We start from the raw sequence: 26,308 nt of genomic DNA on the forward strand, positions 1-26,308 counted from the left end.
AATTATATTTTGTAAAGGCTGAAATAGAGTTTCAGCTCCTCTTAAAGACCCATATACCAGTGATAAAATTTCTTTGTTTTAAGTTGCGAACAGCTGACCTAACAGATAAGCATTTGGAAAAGCCTCTATTCTTAACTTGAAGTCTGCCCCAGCAGACAGCTTGTTGAATGTCATCTTCATTTTTATTGTGCAGAAAAGCCATTTTCTAGAGTAAATCTTATTTGTGATGAAAGTCCAAACTAAAGTAATAAATATTAACTGGAAAGATCAGTGCATGGCTCCTCATAGAATTACTGGTATCACTGCAAAACAATTTGCTAGAATCATGAAGGAAATAGAACCCTGGGGATAGAAAATGTCAAGTGTTATATCCAATCTTGTTAAAAGAGAGATGACTAAAAACTATACACTGATTATCTTAATGACTGGAGACATTAGAGGAAATAATTAAAACAATATACAGCCATTTAAAAGTATGACAACCTAGCATCACTTTATAAATAACACATCATGTCAAACCAGTTTATTTTCCATCTTTGTTAAGGGATGGACAACAAATACAGTTACATCTACAGTTTATGTTCTAATCCTTCATTAGTTCTTTACCTAGCCTTTAAGAACTTTTTGCGAGAGTTGCAAACTGGCTGGGAGTATACTTTTTTAAAAAGCAGTAATCATACATGTCAGTGAATTATTTTTGAAGAAAAATGAATTGGATTTTTGTGTAATGCAATGGGCTTGAATTCATCGCTGAGGCAATTTAATGCAGTGAAAAGAGTACTGAAATAGAAGTTCAAAGTCTACATTCACGGGCTGACTCCAAAACTAATTATCGGTGAAATCCTAAGAAATTAACTGTGGTGTGTGCAAAGTTTTTCATCTCTACCTTTCTTGCTAACTTCACTGACTAATATGATCCCAAAGAGAAAAATATGTGACAGGAATTATAAAGTTATTATGTCGTTTTGTTTATTTCAAATGAGGGTCTTCAATTGACGGTCTTAATCATTGTCCTTTTCGCTTTTCATGAGAAGGGGTGACTGTCTTCTATATGTTGATAAGATTTTCAAGATACTGCTTTACTAAGATCTTTAAAAATAGTTTGCTTTAATGGTAGTTTTTAACTTGAAAATGGGATGTTTTTAACCAAATACTATTTACCCCACATCATCTTTCTTTCCCACAATTGTATTGCTGAGCACAGCAGGGGGCAAAAGTATTTAGCAGAGGTCATTGTTTTTTTACCCACCAGAGCCTTCAGAAGAGAACCCAGAACTCTTTTGCCACTTAGACAGTATTTAAACCATCTGAATCCTTCCCCGTCTCTATGCACAGTGGCAACATTTCGACTAAAATAACCTTTCTGAACTCCAGTGTGTACAGCACATTTGCTCTCTTGGTAGAACGTAATTTGATTCAAAATGTAATTAGCCTTGGAATCAAGTGTTAAAAGTTCCCTATAATTTTTGATGCAGTTCAAAATTTTCTCCTTCAACAATTTTTATGTGACTCCCCATTTAAAGTCTAGATCACTTTTAGGAAGCGATAGGAAAATTCACAAACAAGATGTAGCTTATTCTTTGAAATGAGATTTTAATTGTTTTTGTTCTCCATTAATGCAACTGAAACGATTTCAAATTAATAATCATTAGGTTTGTATTTGATTTATATTATAAGGCATTAAATCCAGTACTTAAATAATCATCACATTGTGATGATTACAAGCCACTTTTTCCCCAAGCTCTTTTATCCAGAAATGAAATTTTAAAAATATGGCCCTAGGGATCAAAGTGCCCATTTTTACTTATTTTACTAGATCCAGATATGTTGCCTTTATCCTTAAAAACTTACTGACTTTCCATTTAATTCAATTTTACTCCTCTTTAAATGTGTGATTCTCTACCTTAAATAATCTCGGGATGTTTTCCTAGAAATGCAGTCAACCATCTGAAAGCAATTTTTCTGTCTGGTATGTGGGGAGTTTGATGGGTGTATGTGGCATGCTTATAGCTTAACATTCCTTAATACACTCATTTTCATCAAAATATTGGCTAAAATATTCAGAACAGATGTGTATATGTGTGTATGTATATATTTTTTCTCCTTAGCCTCTAGAGAAAGTTTCTTTTGTGAGCATTAAAGGGTATATCAGACGTAAGGAGAAATTTCTCTGCAGTCTTTTTTTTCAAGTCTTTGGCAACTGTAATTGAGAAGATCACTTCTCAGATGCTGTATATCACCCTGAAACTTAATGATTTTAGCATGTTGGGGACAGAGTTTTAAAAAGGTAGGGGAGGGATACAATTGAAAAAGGCAGCAATTCAGTAGTATTTCAGCATATATCATGGGTAGCTTAATATGGGAATGTTTCTAGATAAGAAATCAGGAGGCAGGACTTCTAGTTCTGGCTTGATTACCAAACAGCTCTGGTTAGGCCCACTTTGTTAGAATAATGAAAGTGGTTGGTCAGGTTCTTTAGAAGGAAGTGAGGGAGGGAAAGTGAAAAGGAGGGGAATGGAAAGTTGACAGGAAGGAAGGGGAAGGAAACTTTGAAAATAGAAACTAACAGTATAGCTTGGACGTTTTTAGTCCAATGTATGAGGAAGGTCCCCTGTTTACTTTCTTAACAAGTAATCAGTTAACAAATATTGAGCTGTTACTATGTTTAAGGCACTGTGCTAAGTGCTGGGAATACCACGGTAGACAGAGAAATTTTTGTTCCTTTGTGAAATTTACATTCTAGAATAGGGACAGAATTGAAGCAACTAATTTTTTTTTTTAATTTATTTATTTATGGCTGTGTTGGGTCTTCGTTTCTGTGCGAGGGCTTTCTCTAGTTGCGGCGAGCGGGGGCCACTCTTCGTCGCGGTGCGCGGGCCTCTCACTATCGCGGCCTCTCTCGTTGTGGAGCACAGGCTCCAGACGCGCAGGCTCAGTAGTTGTGGCTCACGGGCCTAGTTGCTCCGCGGCATGTGGGATCTTCCCAGACCAGGGCTTGAACCCGTGTCCCCTGCATTAGCAGGCAGATTCTCAACCACTGCACCACCAGGGAAGCCCTGAAGCAACTAATTTAATAAATACTTATTTGACTATAACTGGCATGCTATTTTAAAAAAAACTACAAAAGAAAATAAAAACAAACATAGAGGAACCCAACCCTAGAACAAGGTCAAGAAGAGTATCCCTGAGGAAATGACATTTTTGCTTAGCTCTGAAGGATGCATGTGAGTTTAGGAAGAGAAGAGGAGACAAAAACCAGAGGAAGACAGAATCCTGGGTGCCAGGTAAAGAAAGTGTTTCAAGAAGGGAATAATCCTCTGTGTCAAATGTTGCAGACAGATCAGAAAAGTCAAGGGTTCTGAGAATTGTCTATTGGATTTAGCAACATGGAAGCACTAGTGACCCTGACAATAGTAGTTTTAGTGGAGTTCAGGGGGCAAGAGCTTAATTAGAGAAGGTTCAAGAGAGAGGAGGAAATTCCACATATAAGTGAGATCATACAGTATTTGTCTTTTTGTGTCTGGCTTATTTCACTAAGCATAATGTCCTTCAGTTTCATCCATGTCATCACAGATGGCAAGATTTCCTTCTTTTTATGGCAGAGTAATATTCCATTGTATACATATACCACATTTTCTTTATTTATTCATCTATTGATGGACACTTGTATTGTTTCCATATCTTAGCTATTGTGAACAATGTTACAGTGAACATGAGAGTGCAGATATCTCTTAGACTGATTTCATTTCCTTTGGATATATACCCAGAAGTAGGGTTGCTGGATCCTATGGAAGTTCTATATTTAATTTTTTGAGGAACCACTGTAATGTTTTCCATTGTATACTTGAATTTTGCTAACAGTAGATCTTAAGTGTTCTCACCACACATACACGCGCGCACACATGCAGATGGTAACTATATGAGGTGAAGGATGTGGTAGCTTGATTGTGATAATCATTTCGCTGTGTGTGTGTGTGTGTGTGTGTGTGTGTGTGTGTGTGTGTGTGTGTATATATATATATATATATAATCACATTGCAAACCTTAAAAAGTCATGCTGTACAGCCTTAATGTATAACATTTGAATTTGTCAATCATACCTCAGTAAAGCTAGGAAGAAAAAGAGGAGGAGAGAAATTGGAGACTGAGAATAGAAGTGAGACTTCAGGAGTTTTTCCCTAAAGGGGACCAGAGAAATAAAGTGGTAGCAGGGTGGCTGTTTATTGTCAAAGAAAGGTTTTTTTTTTTTAAGGTTGGAGAAATTACAGCATGTTTGTATGCTAGTGGGAATCATTGGGTCGACAGGGAAAAATTGATGCTACAGGAGAAAGTAAGGTAGAATTGCTCAAGAGATGCCCTTGAGTAAGAAAGAGGGAGTAGAATCCAGTGAACAGTCCAGTAATTTGGGATCTCCCTAATGTCTAGCATCCTTTCATTCAAGCATTCAAAAGAAATTTAATGAATACGTGCTCTGGGTCAGAATCTTTGCCAGGAACTTCCATAACAAAGATATATAAGTTCCTGCCAAAAAGTAGAAAAACCCATAAACAGACAGATACAATACAGTATAATTAAGGATCATATATACCAAAGGCACTAAGAAAGAGCTAAGGGAGCCCAAGAGAGTGAGCAATTAACTCTGCCAAAGAGCACTGTAGCATTTGTAATAACATTGAAAATGCTTTACTGTCTAAGGAAAAAGTTGGTTTATTTTTAAGCAATTCTGTACACTAGTATTAAAACATAGCAATTTCATATTAAAACAGAGTATTAGATCATTATAAGGCATTCCATCACATCAGTGTTCTTTTTTTTTCTTAGTAGATTACCAGTTTATTATAAAAGGATATAACTCAGGAACAGCCAGATGGGAGAGATGTACAGGGCAAGGCATGGGGCAAGGGCTTGGAGCTTCCATGCCCTCCCTAGGTGTGCCACTCTCCTAGCATCTCCACCTGTTCACCAGCCTGGAAGCTCTCCAAACCCTGTCCTTTTTTGGGTTTTATGGAGGCTTCATTGCATAGGCACAATTGATGAAATAATTGGTCCTTGGTGATTAAACTCAATCTCCAGCCCCCTCCCGTCTCTGGAGGTTGTGGGGGGATGGGGGATAGGACTGAAAGTTCCAACCCTCTAATCACATGGTTGGTTCTTCTGGCAACCTGCCAATAATTGGAATACTGACCATTGTCTTTGCTTCCAACAGTGGATCCCTGTCCTACCCTATCTCATTAATATCACTACTCTCCTGAATTATCTATTTATTGTTTCTTTGCTTTTTTAGAATAGTTTTTATCAATTTATATATGTCCCTTATAATATGCTGTTTCGTTTGGCTTGTTCCTGGACTTTCTAAAACTCCTATCTGCTTTTTTTTTTTAGATTTAATATATCTTTATTTTATTTTTTGACCATTTTTAAATTGAAGTATAGTTAATGTACAATGTTGTGTTAGTTTCAGGTGTACAGCAAAGTGATTCAGTTGTGTGTGTATATATATATATATATATATATATATATATATATATATACACACACATATATATACATATATATATACATATATATATGTATAGATTCTTTTTTGAATTCTTTTCCATTATAGATTATTACAAGATATTGAATTATAGTTCACTGTGCTAAATATTCTTTAAATTATGTTTAGGGTTCTGTTTGTGTTTAATTGCAGCTAAATATAGTTCATTATTTTTAAAAAGCTACTTGCCATTAATTTCAGAATAAAATTCAAACAAAATCCAAAAGTATTTATCTTTGACCTCTTGTACATTTATTAGACTACAATAAGAAATACAGTGCACAATTCCTGCCTCTATAGAGATCTCAGTTAGAATGCTCCAGATGTGCAACAGATATGAAAAGCCAAGTAACAGAATAATAATTTAACTATGAGATACTAGCACAGATTTATCACAAGGTTTATGATGGCGTGTCAAATGAACTCTATAATTAATAAATGTTTCATGCTTAGAGGAATAAAAAATTCCTGTAAGAGGAAGTGGTCAGCAAAATTTTTTTTTCCTTTTTTTTTTAAAGTTTAATTTTTTTTAATTTATTTATGGCTGTGTTGGGTCTTCGTTTCTGTGTGAGGGCTTTCTCTAGTTGCAGCAAGTTGGGTCCACTCTTCATCGCGGTGCGCGGCCCTCTCATTATCGCGGCCTCTCTTGTTGCGGAGCACAGGCTCCAGACGCGCAGGCTCAGTAATTGTGGCTCACGGGCCTAGTTGCTCCGCGGCATGTGGGATCTTCCCAGACCAGGGCTCGAACCCGTGTCCCCTGCACTGGCAGGCAGACTCTCAACCACTGCGCCACCAGGGAAGCCCCCAGCAAAATTTTTAAATGGGCTTTTATCTTCATGTTTTTACTATATTCCTGAGTATTATTAATTTTTATTATGAATTAGTAAATAGCGTTATTACATAAAGAGATACCTTTCAATTTTCCAAATTATTTTTCAGAGATTTATTACTAATTTATGTACAATTACGTCGGAATGAGTCAGATGTGTTTAATTTAATAAGCCTTAAAAGGTCATACAAGCATAAAAATACTTTGCCTGTATTAATAATAGTATACATTTGATTTAAATCTAGCAATAATAATGCATGTAGAACTCTTTTTCTTAGCATCACTATAGCATAAAACCATAAAGATTTTTTTCCATTTGAACTTTGCTGTTATGAAATTAAAACACTGCTATAAATACACAGTTGCAAACATTTCCAAGCTGCAATCAAAGATCTGTATATTTAGAATTAGAAATAATTTAAGCCATTGTCTATTTTTTAATTTGCCAAAGACTGTTGTTTATATAAGAGTGCTACCTTATGTTATTACTTTAACTGTTTTATTAAATCTATTTCAATATTTTAGCACAATAAAAAATGTATAAAAGCATTGTTTATAAGCAACATTATTTGCTATAACTAAACAAATAATACACTTTACTTTTAAAAATACTTATTTTGATTTGCATTGCTAAAATTCATAGCTTTATAACTAGTAAAAGCAAAAGCTTGATGTCCTATAAAAGTAAATTTTAATTAAGACTTTTTATCTCAGTTTTTTGTCTGGTTCAATATATTTTCCTCAATTTTGTATCAGTAATATACAGTATACTTTTGTTTAAAAAAAAAAATCACTCCATAAAAAGTCTGTTTAAATCTTCTGCAAATTTTTTTCCTATGGTGAATGATATAACCAGACATAGCAAAGGCTTAATTACATCCTTTCATGGCTTAGTTCCATGAAAATCTCAGAGAATATGATGTAAAATACAATGATTACAATTATATATTTCGTATTCTATGTGAGAAGTTTCTTCTTGTTTTTGTGCACATATATTTGACTCCAAACAACCAATCAATTCTTCAAAAACTATCAGACTATTTTCTTTCTTAGTGAGAGAAAGTTAAAACAACTGCTTATTTGTTGGATTTTTCACTTTTCAAAAGATTTTCTTGGTGACATGTAGAAACAGTGTTAGAGCTGTTCACTATTTCAGTTTCAGTGCCCATGCTAAAATGGAGTTTATCCTTAAAACCAGATTCTAAAGAAATGAGTTGTAAGAACTTTGAAAATATAGCACTCATAACATTGAAAAGCTGGAGGACTGATTTTGGAAAGCAGTTGAATAGACATGACAAAATGAGACCTTTCCTAAAACCTTTATGCCACCCTGGATGGGCAGAATATATTGACCTGCATCAGCTTACCCAAATTCCCTCTGTAAAACTGCAGAAATCTACCCCATGAAAATTAGGAAACTGAGGTGATGATTTATAAAGTCGTTTGCACACCTTGAAAGGAAGCCATTAAATAAATACTTCGTTGGGGGGCTCATTAATAATTTTATCATGTCTAGTTCATCCTCAGACTTTCAAAGAGCTTAGGAAAATACACTAAGTAAGCTGTATCAGCATATATAATAAAATGCCATAAGGTTGGCACATTTTCCTTAAGAACATAATGAGAAAGAAGTATCTTGATGGATTTTTTTAACTCCATGGAGTGTTCATAGCAATTTGATTGTGAAATGTATCTGGGCAAGGAGGGAAGTGAAGAGGACGTGCAGTGACCAGGAGGTGTTGAAAGGTGGGAAGATTGGTAGATTAAAGGAGGAAGAATTGTTGGACTGCTGTAGGGGGCGTGCTAAAAATACAGAAGGTGGTAGGAAATTGGGGTACTGGGAAAAATTACAGCCTTTGCAGGTGACAAGATTAAGCATATGACCACAAGAATGGGTGGAGGAGAGAACCTCAAGGAACTGAGAGGCCAAAATATTGGAGGGTGAATATTGAAGTCACCAAAAATTACTACAGAAGTAGTGTTTGAGTGCCTGGGTTTGAACCCTGGTACTACACACTTACCAACTGTGTGTCCTTGGGTAAATTACATAACCTGTCCCAGGCTCTTCATCTGGTAGAATGAGGGTAATAGTATATTTCTCATAGTTTTGATAATTAAACAATTTAATACTTATAAAACCCTTAGACAATATGTGGCATATGGTAAATGATATATACATGTTAGTACTATTATCATGATCATCATAATCATCATTATTATTATGACCCAGTCCCACATGAGTCTTTAATTTTCATTCATTCAGAATTTATTAACCTTCACAAAGACCAACCATAATGTTGGTTAGTAAATTTATATGCCAGACATTGTGCTAAGTATCCTTTTTAAACTTTGGTATGATTTTCTTTTGGCTGTTTTGTACTTCAAGAATTTCAAGTTGATCAGAAATAATACACTGCAGCCTCACCGAAAAGCTATCCTTAAAGTCTGTGCCATGAGTTCTGCTTGCTAAAGTAAAATTAAAATGCTTTTTAGTAAGAACACAGACCCAGAGGGAAATGGGACAGGCCAAAACAGTGATTACTTGGAACTAGAAACTAGAGTTCACAGTAGCAAGAGATGCTTGGGGCAGACCCAGCTTTAGGCCATAAAAGAGAGTATAGCCGTATTGCTGAAGAATGGTGGTATCCAAAAAGCAGATAGGAGTTAGGAGGCAGTGAAGATGGGAAGTTAGTAGTGTGGTGTTTCAACATGAAACGATGGGTTAATGTTCTGGCAGGCAGGTTAAACACAAGGAGCTACTATCTTGGAGACTGGCTATCAAGATAAAGACACTTGGGCATTGGGGAATAAGACAGATCCAGTTAATGAAAATGAAGTCACTAAAATGATGATCCTCTTTGTAAAGGGCCACATTCTTAAAGCCTGGAGCTCCTAAGAGAGCAAACCTAGGCTGTTCTTTATTATTTATAAAAAGTGCCTTTAGTTTGCATTATCACCTGGCCAATTGCCACAGGCAGTTTCACCTTCTGGCTCAAAACACACATATTTTTCACCTTCACAAATGCCAACCATAATGTTGCATATGAGTGAGTGTGTTTTGCAGACTGTAGCTAAAAGTCCGTTTAAGTTTGAGCGGACGTGGGGAAGAAAAACAATGTGATGTGAATTTTGTTCTCTGTGTTTAGGCAAGCTACGACCTATATCTATGCCAGTGGAATATAATTGGGTGGGGGACTATGAAGATCCAAATAAGATGAAGAGAGATAGTAGAAGAGGTAAGTGTTCTAGAATTTCAGTGTAGGCTGGGTTGTTGAAACAAAAAGCAAATTTAAATGTTTTTTAAATAGGATGTTGTGGCTTCAGTGGAAAACTGTTCATTCTCTCACTGACTTTATGATACACCCAAACCAACTCAGACTAACCTTTAACTATCTTGATCTGTTATTAAGTAGATATCTCCTCTGAATGCCTCCTAAGGGATTCAGGGTAGATAAGTACAATGTAAAAAATTAATATCTGAGTGTTATTTGAAAGTTAATACTTGGAAAACAAGGTCAGAAGTGTGAAACTGCATAAAAGAATTAAGTTCAACAAATAGAAAGAGTTTGTAATCAGTCCCCATTGGTCCGCAATGCCAACCTCACTACTTTTGTATTAATATAACGTTAAATTGAGCTTTGAAGCACGTGGGTAAAAACTAATAGAAACTGGGCCAGTGACTCTAATGAAAACCATATAGAAATGGAAAAAAAACTGCTTTGCTTTTTTTTCTCTTCTGTTTGCTGTTCAGGGTTATCTTCTTACTTGGGGGTGGGCTACACTTGAAGTATCTACCAAAAGTAAGTTTTTATGTTCACTTATCCTGCCATTGAGGTGAGCAGTAAAGAGAGCAACTGGAAGTTTTGCTACTAAATGGGATTCGACCAAGTGTGGATATGGTGGGCCCAGTGGGTCATGCTGCTACTTCCATTTTCTGAAATGAGATCCCTAAGGTTATAGATGAAAAATAAAATTATTCAAAACAAAGCAAACAACTTTTCATAGAACCTAAAGTCACTAAGCTTCCTTTATAACATGTTTAACCCACTTGCCTGTTATTTCTAGCCAGTGTGCAGAAATTATTTCATTAATACACAGATCCACAGACTACACAGGGATAAGTAAGCATGACTATCTGCTTCATTAGACTTCTTAACACTTGTTTCATGGAGCGAGAATTTCTGAAAGTGTTGGTAAATATAGGAACATTGACAGATTCCTTTACATCTATGTATTCATTCCGTCTTCCAGACTTCAGTTTCTAACCTCATTTGTTTTATAGAATTAATCAAGAAAAATATAAAAAGGGAAACACTTATATGCCTTCTCTGAGTCACTCTTTTGGGAGTTGATATCATAGTGACATCTTGGGGGAAAAAGGCCTTATGAAGCACTGTACTAAGTTCTGGCTATCAATTTAAGCATAGGTTTTATGAACTAAGTTTCCTCACTATTGGTCCATAGTGTGGGTTTTAACTTCTCCAAGGATGCTCCCTAGCCTGCCATAGGTCAGTGTTTGTCATCAAATTTTAGCAGAATCTCCCTGGGGGAGCTTGTTAAAAATTTTATGAGCCGCACACCCAGAACTTCTGATTCAAGTTCCGCAGGTGATTCTGATATAGTTTGTTCAGACCTAAAACTTGGAGAAATAATCTATAGGCTATGTATTTCCTGTTTCCCTATGATCCCAAATAATTAAGATCCTCTATATTTTCACTACAAAGGTATTTCATAAATGAAGTCAAGTTACATTTCTGAAACAAAATCTCATAGTACAATTAAGGAAGAATAGAAAGTTTGGAATATTTGCGTATTTACATTGGTGTATTTATCTTCTTTTATATAGAAAACTCTCTACTCCGATATATGAGCAATGAAAAAATTGCTCAAGAAGAATACATGTTTCAGAGAAACAGCAAAAAAGACACAGGGAAGAAGTCTAAAAAGAAGGGTGATAAGAGTAGTAGCCCGACTCACTATTCATTGCTACCTAGCTTGCAGATGGATGCACTGAGACAAGATATCATGGGCACACCTGTGCCGGAGGCCACACTATACCATGTAAGTAAAATTTCAAAGACTCTATGATAATACTTTCATTGGCAGACGGGCAAATGACTCTTTTTGGTAAATTCCAGATTATTTATTTTTATCCTCTTGTCAGATTTTCACAAAAGATCCTAAATTTAGATTTTATGCCCTGAAAAAAACGTTTAAAAACAATGATGGCTTATTGATTTGTTCTTCAGTTCATATGTTCAATGAGTTCATGTGTTGTAGCAGGTTATATTTTTAATGAAATAACTTAATATGCGCAGAATTTATGGAGACTAATAATTAATTAGCTGATTAATCATTAGTGTGATAATACCCAGTAAATGAATAGCTGTAAAGTTCAACATTGAAGATAAGATTTTTAATATATTTATGATTTCATTTAAAAATGAACATCTACTATGCACTAGACTTGGAGCATGGTTCTCGAGGTAAAAATGAGAAGACATAGCACACCGTAATATGGAAAGAAAGACACACCGAGAGTCCCAATACAGTTTGTAATGGGTGGGTGCAAGAAGTGTAGGAGAAGAACGGCCTTTGCCTTCTTGGGAAGTGAGAAGAGGCTTCAGAATGGGGAGCATTTGGGTGAAGAGTGAAAAGCAGTGTTTTTGTGGGAAGACGTATGAAGGTGTGCCACAAATGTGTGCGAATATGGCATGTTCCAGGGACTTCATGTGGCTCAAAATTACTGGTTCATTAAAAGTTGAAGGAAAGCATGTGAGAAGGGGCAGTAGATGGGCCCCTGGAGAGGTAGGTGGGGCTTAGATCAGGAATTTTATGATAAAGTACTTAGGCTCTTTCCTGTAGTAATAAAGAGCTACTGAAGAATTTTGACCTGGGGATTTGCATGATGAGATTGGCCTATAGGATCTCTCTGGTGCAGAGCATCAATCAAGAGATGTGAGGCCAAAGGCAGGGCCATTAAGGCCAGGTGGATGATGAGAAACTAGGACAATGGCAGTGTGGAGGCTGAGAATCTTGTTAGCCAAAACATTCAAATCACAAAATCAACCCATTTTATGACATTTTGGTTAAAAGGGAGTTTGTTGTGCTTCTTATTAGAAGCCCTTGAAAAACATGGACTACAGGTTTTTTTGTGATTTTTTTTTTTTTTTTTTATTCACACACACACACACTGTATTTTATTTTTACAAGACATAAATAGACTGACACCAAGCATTGTACATGGATGACCACAACAAAAGCAACAATGATTGCAATTACCAAACATGAAACACACTCATACTATGTCATAATATTGACATTCAGTCCAGTAATCCTCCACTGTAACAGCTCCTTTACTTTGCAGTGAAAATTGATTTGTATATTCTTTGCCTCTGAGTCCTTGTGGGATTTGGACTACAGGTTTTTAAGTGAGTTGAACAACTGTGCTTAGTGTACACAGCATCAAAAAAATTTAATCTGTCACTGCTGTGGAAGACAGACCATCTAGATATACAAGATGTGAAAGATTTAACAACTCATAGTTGAGTTGCTTTCCTGAGTATATCTTTTAAATCATCTAATTACTTATTCGCTAGGTCTCTCATAAAACGAAAATGAAGAAAAATGTTTTCATATTTGGGTTGACATAGGAGTGCAGTTAGCACTCTTGGGTGCTCGTTCTCTATCCTCTCCTGTCCCCAGTTACATACCACCAGCCTCTTCCTCTCCAAGAGAATAATGCCCATATCAAAACCTGCTACTTTGAATAAGTGGCAAATCAGGTTATTATTTTTTCCATAGACATTTTGCAGTCATTCTGAAATCAATACTTGTACCTGTATGACGGGGGCCACTTTTGCTATCACTAATCAGAAATGCTATCTTCACACTGAGAAGCTGGTGTTCTAGTCAGAAGTAATAGCCTGAACAAAGATCTAAACATAAGAGACAGCTGGCCTATTCGAGAGGGAAGTTGGTAGAGAGAGATGAAGCTAGAGAGGGAAGAAGAGGCCACTTCACCCAGAGCGTGTAAACTATTAAAGTGTTTGGATTTGTCGTTAAGAGGAGCGGTAAGCCATTGAAGGCTCATTTGAACACTCAGCCTGTGCCATCCTGTCATGCACGTCCAGGCAGGAATATACTGTGTGAGGAAGGAAAATAGCTGAGTCTTGTGGATTTTGAGTAATTAAATTATGGAAGACAGTAAAAGGTAAAACTGCTAATCAGGAATATTGTGAGTATTGGCTAGTATTGTCTATAAGTTGTTACCAACTTTCTGAAAGGCATTATTTAGTTAAGTGTGCAAAGAACCTGGTCTAGTAACTTCACTTCTAGAAGTTTATTCCAAGAAAGAAAGCAGAGCCTACCTTTGCCTCCTATTTTTATTCTATATCCTGAGTCTGTAACAGGGTATTTCCCAGATAGATGATATTTATCCCAACTAATTTTTAACAGAGAGACAGCACAGGGTAAGGAATATTGTTAATCATGGAGGAGGTCCTCCCATGTAACACTAACCCACTAATTTCAGAGTGAAAAGCTGGACATTTTCTAACTATTCTCTGGTTTAAAAGAAGCTAAATAATTGTTAGCCCCAAAGTGTATGTTCAGTGTCTATAACTAGTGTTCAAAAAGAAAGAACATTCATTGGTGAGTTTTTTATTAGACTCTTAAGTTCCTTAGAGGACTTTACTTGCATTTATTTAGTACTTCTACAGTTATCAAGGGAGTTTCCACATTTGTTATGTCTTTTAAACCTCACAACAACCGTGTTTGCAAATGACAAAACTCAAACTCAAAAATGTTAAGTGATTTATCCAAAGCTGTGTTGCAAAAAAGTGTAAGAGTAAGGACTAGAACCCAAACCACCTACTGCAGGGATCTTTCCACACTCTGCCCTGGTCCTCCATGCATGGTAGGCATTGCACACACAAATGAATTTGTGCTTTAATAACTAAATGAGTGAATTTTGAAAAAGTTTCACTTGAAGAAACGTGTGCGCTCATATGTTGATTTTAATAACATTTCTGGTAGCTGGATTGATTTCTACCCCGGTTTCTCTTTTGCTCTATATTACTATTTTTTATTAGGTTCAGTAAAACATACAGAGCTACTGCTGTTATAAAACACAAGTAGTTATTCAGCATGATATATTACTGAGACTACAGGGTACTATAGTTAAAATTGCCTGGACCTGGGAGGCAAAATAAAATATATTTAAATGATTGCTTTTTATATTTCACAGGAATTTTTTATTTTTTAATCTGTATATATGTACTTATTTAAAATAAAAGGATGTTTACTTATGTTAATTTTTTTAAAAACACAAGATCAGTATCAATATGTACTCCAATCACCTTCATGATGAACCATTAATCTTCATTCTTACCAATTATTCCTTTGGATAGCACAACTATTTTTAATGAAATAGGACTTAAGTGGAAGAGGATTATAAAGATGGAATACTGAGTTTCGTAAGGCAGCTATCTCTGCTATAATACTAGCTCCATGTGGTCTGGGTTGAAATTTAGAGAAAATTTAGTTGAATTTAATAGCAGGATCATATCAGCATTAAATACCCTTAAACAATTTACTAAAGGTGTGTGTGCGTGTGCAGGGTGTTCCTTTTTAAGCTCCTAGATTATAATCCCCATTCGTCTATTCTGGAAAGCAGCCTAATAAAAATACACAAAGCCAGGCAAGTACAGTTTGACTTCAGCATGACTCATTCCTCTTAGCAATTATAGCAGAAATGTTTATATAATAATAAAGAAGATTTAGAAGTTTATGGTATTGTAAAATACATAATTTTTTTATTAATTCCATATATTTGTTATTCCAATTTATGTATTTTTCTTAAACTTATTTGAAAAGAAATTATTCACTATGCTCTAACTACCCTAATTATCACCAGTCTTTGCCACCTCTTTCCTTTTTGACATGTCCCTCCCTCTACTGAGAATGCTTCTACCCCATCTTTCCCCCGGCTGACTCCTATCTAAACCTGAATTTGCAGAGAGACTTTCCCTGACCACTACACCCTAAACTAAATCAGTTTCTCCTATTATAGTCTCTTAGCACCCTGTATATGTACTTCGAAAACTTTCTTATGATTCATAATTACGTATTTATTTGTGTGATTATCTGCTTAGTATCTTTCTTCACTATACATGGTAGGGAGGGCATGTCCGTGTCCATGACAGGAAAGGATAGTTTCTCCATTCTGTTCAGCACTATATTTTAGTACCTAGTCTAGGTCTAGTACCTTATAAGTGCTCAATAAAAATGTGATGAATAAATGAATGAATGAGTGAGAGAATGTGACAGGAACTTCAATGCCTTTCTCAGTATCTCTCAGTTGATATCTTCAGCCTGCAAAAACAAGAGCCACCTCCATGACCAGCCCTGCCCAGCACAAGCTGACCTTCAGTTGGGGTGTGTTCATAGTGGGAACCACCAGGAACCTATTACCATAGGCCCAGTGTCCCATGTGTCTGGGGAGAGGCATAGGGCTCTGAATGTCTTCTATCATGTTTGTCTAGTCCACATGACTAAATTCTACTTTGTTTTATCGATTAGGTTTCCATTTCACTCCAAAGATGGGAACTCTGCCCTTATTGGCGCCTCCTCCAACGAGGGTTTGGCTGCTTTACTGATACAGACGACAGACCATGTGGAGCCTAACTCTGACCACCCACCCATTTAAAAGAGTATTGGAAGCACCTAGTAATTTACACTCACCATGTTGGGCTCCCTATCAAAGCAGGTCTCAGTTTGTACCTTTAATCAGGGTGATTTACAAGACTTCTCTGCTCCACAGGTGCCACCAGGGCAACAGGATTAGCTCCCCCTCAGCCTGGCCTCATCTCCGCCACTCCAGCTAGTTCTTGCCCTTTTCCTATCACTGCCCTCTCATTATGGAGGTCACAACATGCCTGTCAGCCAAGCATGTGATGGTATTTTTCAAAAGAGTATAACTTTATTTTACCTACTCACTGGTTCTCTGTCTGAAAATGTGGGAGTTGTTAGCTGCCAAAACCCTCGTCTGACCTGAGAGCACATGAAGCAAAGGCAGACAGCAGTGTCTGGTGTGTGTGTGTGTGTGTGTGTGTGTGTGTGTGTGTGTGTGTGTGTGTGTGTGTGTGTGTGTGAAATCCAAATGTAGTGAGGAAAGCCTTTAGATAAGGGATGATTAGATTCAGGACTTTTTTTTTGCTTAATATGATATACATATGACACCTTGCTCTCACATTAAAGCTGCTGAACTAAATCCAAAAACAAAATAATGATTTATTTTAAATCTACATGCTGAGAAGCCAGAAAAGTAAAATTTGATAATGGATCTAGGCAACATGCAGGTACACTTTCATAAACTGAATAATGTGATTTTAGGTGGCTTATTTAAAACAGATTTTGAGTAGGTGTTAAAAAATCTGGATGATTTGTTTCATAACATTCCAGCATTTGCGTGGCTTGTCTTAGTTATTTAGGATATAACTGCAAACACTCAGTTACTATTTCACTTCTGATAAGTACTTTTAGCCATTTCCATCAAATTGTGAAAGGATTTTTGGTGGAGCTTCTAGAGGAAGGAGGTGGAGAGCTGTTAAAAGACATCTTATTTTTAAAAATTTAACAAGTAAATAAACATTATGAAAAAAAGCCATGAAGAACCTAGTGGCAAGACGGGAATAAAGACACAGACCTACTAGAGAATGGACTTGAGGATATGGGGAGGGGGTGGGGTGAGATGTGACAGGGTAAGAGAGTGTCATGGACATATATACACTACCAAATGTAAAATAGATAGCTAGTGGGAAGCAGCCGCATAGCACAGGGAGATCAGCTCGGTGCTTTGTGACCACCTAGAGGGGTGGGATGGGGAGGGTGGGAGGGAGGGAGATGCAAGAGGGAAGAGAAATGGGAACATATTGTATATGTATAACTGATTCACTTTGTTATAAAGCAGAAGCTAACACACCATTGTAAGGCAATTATACTTCAATAAAGATGTTTAAAAAAAATAAAAAATAAAAAATAAACATTATGAAACAGACACTATTCTAAGTAATTTGCAAATTTTAACTCACTTAATCCTCGTAAAAAACCTATGAGGAAAGGTGCTGGTATTATCCCCATTTTACAGATTAGGAAGCTAAGGCACTAACAATAAGTAGTTAAGTGGTGGAGCTGGGATTTGAACATTGGCAGAGTTTCTCTCTCATACACCAGATGGGCAAGACTACCACCAACAGTAAACTTGTTCAATTCTATGCTGTTATTTCATGTAAATGGAAGATTTCTTGATTTAATATTTACTCCCATTACCATCTTACCCCACTTACTCATGTTTAGATATTTTCTCTGCCTACACACAATAATGAGAAAGTAAGGGAAAATACTTTTCTTTGTGAAATATTTAAATCTCAAAGTCTTTTGTTTGTTTATTTAAAAAATTAAATATATAGAAGTATTTATCATTTATCCCAAGTGTTTCAAATTGCCCCTCAAAAAATAACATAATTTAGCAGAAACTCAACAGCAATTCTAGTAGTGCCAACTATCTTTAAGGCCCAATAAGTGCTGTAGAATATATATAAATGATAATAATATTGCCACTGCTACTACTAATAATAGCTAACATTTACCTATTGCTTACTAAGTTCCTATGCTAAGAACTTACATACGTTATCTCATTGAATCTTCAAATTGACCTTCTGAGATTGCTACTATTATTATATCTATTTTGAAGAACTGAAGCACAGAGTTTACCTTGCTCATGGTCACACAGCCAGAAAGTAGCAGACTTGAAATATGAGTACAAGCAGTCTGACTCCAAAACTCACATTTTTAGATGAATAAAACCATGTCTACTCATAAGGATTTTACCATCTATTAGAGAAGCCAGAGCTATTATTATCACAAAGATGAAAAATATGCTATATTGTCAGCCTATAAACATTTATAATTAAATTTATCTACAGTTATAAAGACTGGTTTGTCTAATATAGGCCTGTCTTAGCTGCATTGTTTCAGGATCAATGTAGCTAAAATAAGAGGGCAGTTAGTTTCAGTGGCTAGATAACCATCTCTGAGCTAACAATTGTTTATAATAACCACTTTCTCCAGGCTTTGACTTTACTCACCTAGATGGCAGCCATGGTACAGTGTGACATGATGTTTCTCCTCACCGGGGTGCATGCAGATATCCATTCTAAATATTATTGTATTCATATCATATGTATTCTCTGGTTCCTGTGGATGACTTCACAATTTCTAGAGTGTTAATGCCAACTTCGTAGTAGCACTGGCAAAGCCTACGTGGGAACAGCCGGGACTGTGACAAGTGTTTCCCATTGGAGCACTTCACTAGAGTAGTGATTCTCAAACTATTGGGCTGTCCTTAGCAAACGGCTCCTGGTGACTGAGGCCTTATGCAGAAATGGCAGTCCTTCCTTTGATTCTTATGGGCAAGTAACACATAATTTCACAGACTTTAATTTTCACTTGTGACTAGATATTGCTTATTAGCAACCTACTAAATGATTTTAAAAGGTTATAAATTGAATAATCATAAAGTAATGCATTAGTAGAGTTTAGTGAATATTCTAATTCACTATTTTTCCAAGATGCCTAGTACAGTACAGTTGTGCTCTTATTGCACAAGCCCAAGTGTAGATGGTTCTGGTTCCCACAGTTTTCGGGAGGAATGCTATATTGGTACATCATCGGGATCTTTTTAAGTTACCTATAGTTTTCAGTTGCTTTTTTTATTATAAATTATCACTAGACTATTGACTTTAGTTTGCTTTAGGTTGCTTGCTTTACCTGCTAGCATGTTGTAATTCACATTACCCAGATTTTCTAAAAAACGATACTATGAATTATTCATACCCTACAGTACTTACAGTCATATTCTATTGGTATCACCTAGTTAATTTTCCATTGGAAAGTAGGGACAAATGGACCACAGGGCCTACTGGCCTAAGAGGGTCACAATCAAAAATTGTTGAGACCCACTGCCTTAAATACAGTTATGTGGTTTTAAAAAGTAGAAGGAATGAAATCTTGGCTTTTCTTGTCTATAAATATGAAACAGTTTTATAGAATGCAAGTCCATGAAGAAGTCTAGGAGGAAAATTCACTTGTGTTTCCTGACCCATTTATACTAATAGTTATTTTAGTGAAAACCATTAAAAAAAATCATGCTCCTTCTCCACCACAAGAGGTGTAAAAAGCATCTATTCACTAAGAAGGCATAAAAATGTTAAATTTTTTATGCATCTTAAACCTTATATGCATCTTAAATGTATATGCATTAAGAGATTCAAAATACTAGAAGCAAAGTCCAACAGAACTGAAAAGAGAAATTGACAAATCTATAATTATAGTTGAAGTCTTGAACACCCCTCTAAGTAATTCATAGAGCCACTAAACAAAAACTCAGCAAGGGTATAGAGTGCTGAACAACTACCCACCAACGGTATCTGACTCCCCAAAACATCAGAATACACATTCTTTTCAAGTGTGCATGGGACAGTCATCAGGATAGACCATATCTTGGGTCATAAGATAAACCTTAATTTTAAAAGAACTGAAATCATACAAAGTATGTTATCTAACCATAATGGATGGAATCAAACTGGAGATCAATAACAATTAACAAGTAAGTCTCCAACCTCTTGGAAATTAAAGAACGCACTTTAAAATAATCCATAGATAAAAGAGGAAATCTCAAGGAAAATTGACCTGAATGAAGATGAAAACACAACATATGCTTAGGGGAAAATTTATAGCACTAAATACTTATCTCAGGAAAGGAGAGTGACTTCCCTGTTGGTCCAATGGTTAGGACTTGGCGCTTTCACTGCCAGGGCCCGGGTTCAACCCATGGTCAGGGAACTAAGATCCCGCAAGCTATGTGGCATGGCCAAAAAAATAAATAAAAGAAAATGAGAAAGTTGTCACCTCAAGAAATTAGAAAAAGAACAACAAGAAATAAGCAAGCATAAGGAAGACAATAGAGAGAAGAAATGAAATTTGAAAACAGAAAACATAGTAGAGAAATTCAAAAGCTGTAAATTTTTTTGAAAAATCAAAAAAGAAATTGATAAATGTCTAGCAAGACTGACAAAGGGAAAAAGGAGAGAAGACTAAAGTTACCAGTATAAGGAATGATAGAGGGGTTATCACTACAAACCTCATAGACATTTAAAGAATAATAAGGAAGTACTATGAACAACTCTCTGCACTTAACTTTAACAGTTTAGATGAAATGGACCAATTCCTCAAAACCCACTAGCTACATAACTCTCCCAAGATGAAGTAGATGATCTGAATAGTCCTATAACTATTAAAGGAAATTAATTAATCATTAAAAGACTTCCAAAAAATAAGTACAGAAATACTGAAAAAAAGACCAAACATATTGCACTTTTATATTGCTTAAGTGCAAGAGTAATCCATTTGACTTTTATTATTATGTTCTGTGGTGCCTTTAAAGTGTTGGCAGCATGTAAAATATTTGATGTATAGGGCTTGTGACTTAATGGAATTCCTAGGAGACTGATTAAAATTCATAACTTTTATTAATTGTGAAAATATTGTTTAAATGTTTGAAAAATTTGTTTCATAAATTTTTTAAGTTTAATAAGTTAAGCATTATACAAACAAACAAAAAGATTCACTAATACGCCCTCACTCTTGAGAGAGGTTTCTGCTTACACTGTATAAAACAGATTATTTAAAGCCAGTTCTTTTCAGTTTTATACTTGAACCAATGGGGGCCTCATTCTTCTAGTTCCTGGTTGGATAATAGCTGCCAGGAAGGAAAACACAAAATCTGGCTTAATTAGTGAGGCATCATGCAAAACAGGACACAGAAGAATTGAATTTGGAATTTATTAAGTTGAAATTTATTAAATTCAAATCTTATTACAAATTCCTTGTTGCCTTCTAAAAAATAAAATAAAACCTAAATTCTGATGAGAGGCCCTTGATCAGAGAGGTTAAAGAAACCCCATTCTCTTTCATATTGTAGGCCTGTCTCTCCCAGTTTTATAACCTCAGAAAATGTCCTCAAGTTTTGTTGGGAGTAGACCTTTTTGCTCCCATAATCACTTCTACCCATATTACCTCACCACCATAACTCATTTCATCAAGCATCTCAGGGTTAATGAAACTCCAGGTAAAATTATTTTATCCCTAGAACTGCTTAAAACCTCTTCTGATTGAAGGGCCATAACCTATATCAAATTATCTTCTTCACTCAACTCCTAAAATACGTTACTTCCTAGATGGTTTCAGCACCATCCAATTCTACAAAACTACAGGCCTAATGATTTGCTGTATATACCCAAATCTCATACAAAGATTCCTCTTAATACACTACATGCCTGAGACTCTTGGCCCAGATCTCATGTGAGAATGAAGTTTAAGGCACAATTATTGACTACTGTTACATTCTGGTTTCTTGAAGATAACTTCCAAGAACAATGTTAAATTGTTTGCAGCCTTCAGGGATTCTCCTTTGGCTTTTGGCTCAGACAGCAACTGGCAGCAGGCCAAGTGCATGAGCTCAACCTAGAGTCTCAGTTCTAAATAATACTGCTAAATCTGTTTCTTAGCATCTCTACAAGTATCAGGTTAAGCCAGAACAGTATCCTAATAGATTTGAACCCAAAACAATCTGCAATGTTGAGAAATAGATGTGTTTCAATCCCTGTTCTTTATATGCAAATAATTTTAGATTAACTAGATGCAAACTTCCCTGAAACTCAAAATAGAATAATTTACCTTCTTGTGTTTTCTTTTATTATCATAAATTCACAGTGGCCTCAAGAGACAATGACTGTTGTATCTAACCACCTCCAGGTAGAAGGGCCCAACATTAAAGAAAAGAATTGTCTTTTCTAAGATTCAGATGGCCAAGAATAATGCTGTAGTTAATAGAACATGAGCTGTTTGAACTTAGACATATTTCTGAACCTCATTTTCTCATCAGTATAAAGAGGATAATAATACTTAATTCACTCAGCTATTTCAGAAGTAAATCATACACTGTATATAAAGTTTGTTCCACTGTGCTGGGCACATAGTAACTATTCTTAATGCCATACAGAAAGGAAATGGATTCATTTACATGGATGGGGATTTGCTTCCTGATGAGCAAATCAGAAAGGCTTCTAGGACTAGAACATCTGTCCTCTTTGGGCGTTAATGAATGTATCGGCTAGGGTTCAGTCAGGGAAGCAGAAGCGCTAAGTGGCATGGAATAAAGGACTAGATCTTACTCCGTTGAGGAGCTGGTGAAGAACTTCAGCAGAGCCAGTGGTCATGAAGAAAATCTAGATGTGAAGCCAGGGAGAGCAAGACAAACTGGAATCCATGAGCACAGACTGGAAGCCTGCCTCCAACTTCAAAACGAAGCTGGTGCCCTTTGCCATGGAGATTTACAGGCTGCTGGTCCAGGACTTAGAGGAGCTGAAGGAGTTGCACACCTGGCTACTGACCCATCCCAGCAAGGTGAGCCAGCAGAAAAGTGGCAGTATGTGTGCGCTGGTGCAGTGACTGGCACCCTACGCTGACCTTCAGGGCAGAGAGGCTGCTGCTTCACTTGTATTCTCCAAAATTCACACAAATTTACATTGGCCAGCCCTAACTAGCACCAGACAGGGAGAGGAATTCTGAAATAAATAGTTACAGCTTTGCTAAGTTGACATAGTAGATAACCACCACACTGAGTTTTCCTTTTCTGTTGGCACCACAGGTACCTGCCAGGTAAAACCTGCTTTGAAAATTCTAGTGACAGTCTGTATGAGGATCAGTTGTAAAGTGAAAAATTCTAAATGATCATAAATTTGGAGTGGACTCAAGGTGCAGCCTACCTCTATGGAGGTATCATCCCCACAGCCTACTTACTTAATTCCCCAGAGCATATAGGAAAATATAACTTCAAATTGTCTTTTATCTATCTTAAATCAAAAGATTGACTAGTATAAGTAATAATTAGGATAAAATGTCTAATTTACCTAAAGAGGTTTCTACTTGCTAAAACACGTAAGGCAATTCTTTAAAGAATTTCTTTGAATACTCTGTTTAAAGAAGAGTACCAGAAAGCTATGTACCTACACCATCTTATCTTAGCCAGTTGTTGAATCTCCTTCACTTAGTTGCGTTCTAGCATCGTGTCCTCAATTTTTATCAGATGGCTGGTACAAGAAACAGCCATATGAAATTCACTTCTTTGTTTGCTAGTAAAATATTTTTGAGGAGGTTGTATTTTTCCCTTGTGCCCCCCATATATATTTTTATAATTGGGTAAGAGCTTTGGCTCCCTGTGATTATGATGTATATAAAGTATCTGATACAGTGTCTGGCACTATGGTAGTGCACAAATATTCTTAGCATCCTTCCTCCAACCATACTACCAAAATGTCCTCACCAGTGGGCTGAGAACAAGCCAAACCCTAATCTAGGTGCATTTGAGGCAACGAGTTCTGCAGAAGTGGCAGCAAACATCAGGCCCTGCAGAAATCTAATTTTTCATATCTGAGCTTGCATAAATTGCTTGCTTTCTCTTACTCAGTTTTCTCATTTACAAAATGAGCATGGCACTGCAAAGAGGACTATGGAAAATGCCATCTAAATTGACAGCATCATGATGATTTGATTCCTGTTGCAAACACAAATTTTTTTTAAAAATCTCCCCATCAAGTTCTTTTTTCCCTTCTGTTAGATAAAACCAATTTTGCTTTTTTAGTCTTAAAATCATGTCATTCTAGATGGTTCAGTATGGAAGAGAAGGAAGAGTATGATTTATCTCTCTGTTATTTTACTATAAAATGAATTGCATATAGTGACTTTTGAAACTTTCTAAACTTAACTTTGATTTTTATCCAATATTATCTTTGAGAGATTTTCTGTTACGGAAAAACAATCTCTGGATCAAGAAAACTGCAGCTAAAACTAGCAGATGTAGAAACATTTGACGTGGTTGTCTGGGAGAGCTTATCTATTCTATAAGAGCAAAAATCTCAGAATAAGAGCCTGATAAACATACTCTTAGCCATAAAGGTATTTAGAGAAAAACTGGCATTCTTGGAACGAATTACAATGACATGGCAAGAATTCCATGATGAGAAAATATGTACAATCTATCAGAGCAACAAACCTAGAAATGAAGGTGACCCAAAACTCTTTAGTTTCAGATTCTTTAAAATGAAGCCATAAAGTCAGTAGCCAGAAAATCTTCCAGTAATTTTGATTGTCATAAAACTGCTGACAAAATTATCATGCCATATACATTGACTTTATTTGAGATTCTTAGGTTTTGTACAGTCTTCATTAGAGGTGATTCTTTTGTATTATTTTTTCTCTATTTTCTTTTACATATAATTTATTTCCTTGTCATTTAGTAGCCTTCAGGAGGCAAATCTGGTTCTCTTAATTTTTTCTGGTCATAAACGTTTCTTTGTCATAAAAGATGGGCAAGCCTACCCTGATTTCTCTGACACCTAGATGTCGACATTTTGTCAAACAGAAGTGTCAGGAGCAGGCACTGTCCTAGTTCTGCTTTTCACCTATTTGAACTTTCTGCCTCTGTCTCATGTTGTACACATTAATCAAGTACCCCAAAATAGCTGTATCTAATATGGCTGGTGATAAGTACTTTCCATACATGGTGGAGCTTAAGCATAAACTAAGTGCCTTTCAGTGAATAATCTAGCCTTGTGTTAAGATTGACACTGATTGCAGGTGTACATAATTCCTAAAACATCAGTACTTGGGTGTACATTGGTAACTAGCCATTTTTCCCTTTAAGTCAGGATCATGTACAGTTAGTGCTCTGTGAGATATTCTAAGAGCATCTGGTCCAAGTCTCTGGTCTTGCAGATGAGGAAATTGAGGTCAAGATTAGTTTCAGTGACTTGTCCATAGTCATATCGCTGGAATATGGAGAACTAGAAGTCAGGTCTCCAGATCACTACCACAGTATTGTTCTCCTGGTACTGCGCATTCCATTCTTGCTGAAACATAAACATTCAAAGTGTATCACTCCAGCTGGTGTGTTGAGAATAGGCTGGAGGTGGCTGGGGGTAGTGTGGAAGCAGGAAGACAAGATAGGATCTGGCCAATTCAGGTGAGAAATGATAGGGGCTTAGCCCTGGGTGCTAAAGTGGAAGAGGTGAGAAGGGCATGGACTCTGGATATGTTTTGAAGGGAGAGTGGACAGGATGTGCTGACAGATTGCATATGAGGTACCATAACTCATAGCCTCACTGTCCGCACACATAGGTGGTCAGTTAACTGTTTGATTCATGCTTTCAATAGAAAATTATATGTCAGGTCCAGTGTTAGGAGTTGAGCAGAGAGTGGTGAGCTAAGCAGATGGTTTCTGCCTTTGTAGAAGCTAATGCAGTAGTTAAAAACCACATGTTGAGAAAGTGAACCAAGTAATTTTAAGGCATTGCATAATAATCAGCAGTGTATCAAGTGAAAAATTGCATAACACAATGAATCAGCTCCAAGAGATTTCTCCTGTGTAAAGAATTAGTGGAGAGGCAGGCTTGCCTTATTTGGATCACTGATTTCCTCATCAGTATTGACATAGGGCTTTATGGTTGTGCTGAGTTCGATTAACACTGTTAATAGGTTTGGAATAAAATATGATTGCAGTCCCATCCTTGTCTAACTTGGCTGAGCCTTATTACCTTTCTGTACCTTAGTTTCTATCTCATTTGCAAAATTAAAATGTTAACATGAGCCTTCCTCTCATGAAGATATGATTAATGGTTGCCAAAAAAAAAACTGCAAATCTTTTTTTTAAACCCACAGAGCAGTATAACTTGCTAATTAAAATCGACAAAAGCATGAAAATTAGAGATTGATAAGATGTTACTGGTTTGAATTATCTCCATTAATATAAAAGTGTCTTCCTA

General features: G+C 36.3%; 1 protein-coding gene across 4 annotated transcripts in view; it reads left to right on the forward strand.

Annotated features, from left to right (window-relative positions):
- Positions 1–26,308, forward strand: part of CNKSR2 (connector enhancer of kinase suppressor of Ras 2) — a 259,346-nt gene that overhangs the window by 160,765 nt on the left and 72,273 nt on the right. For 2 of the 4 annotated variants that reach the window (XM_036840306.1, XM_036840308.1), the window contains 2 exons: positions 9,512–9,601; positions 11,212–11,426. In XM_036840306.1, the coding sequence (XP_036696201.1) occupies positions 9,512–9,601; positions 11,212–11,426 (305 nt within the window). The remainder of the gene's footprint in view (positions 1–9,511; positions 9,602–11,211; positions 11,427–26,308) is intronic. The other 2 variants (XM_036840307.1, XM_036840309.1) reach the window with 1 other exon arrangement.

Source organism: Balaenoptera musculus, chromosome X, assembly GCF_009873245.2.
Source record: "Balaenoptera musculus isolate JJ_BM4_2016_0621 chromosome X, mBalMus1.pri.v3, whole genome shotgun sequence".
Taxonomy (NCBI): domain Eukaryota; kingdom Metazoa; phylum Chordata; class Mammalia; order Artiodactyla; family Balaenopteridae; genus Balaenoptera; species Balaenoptera musculus.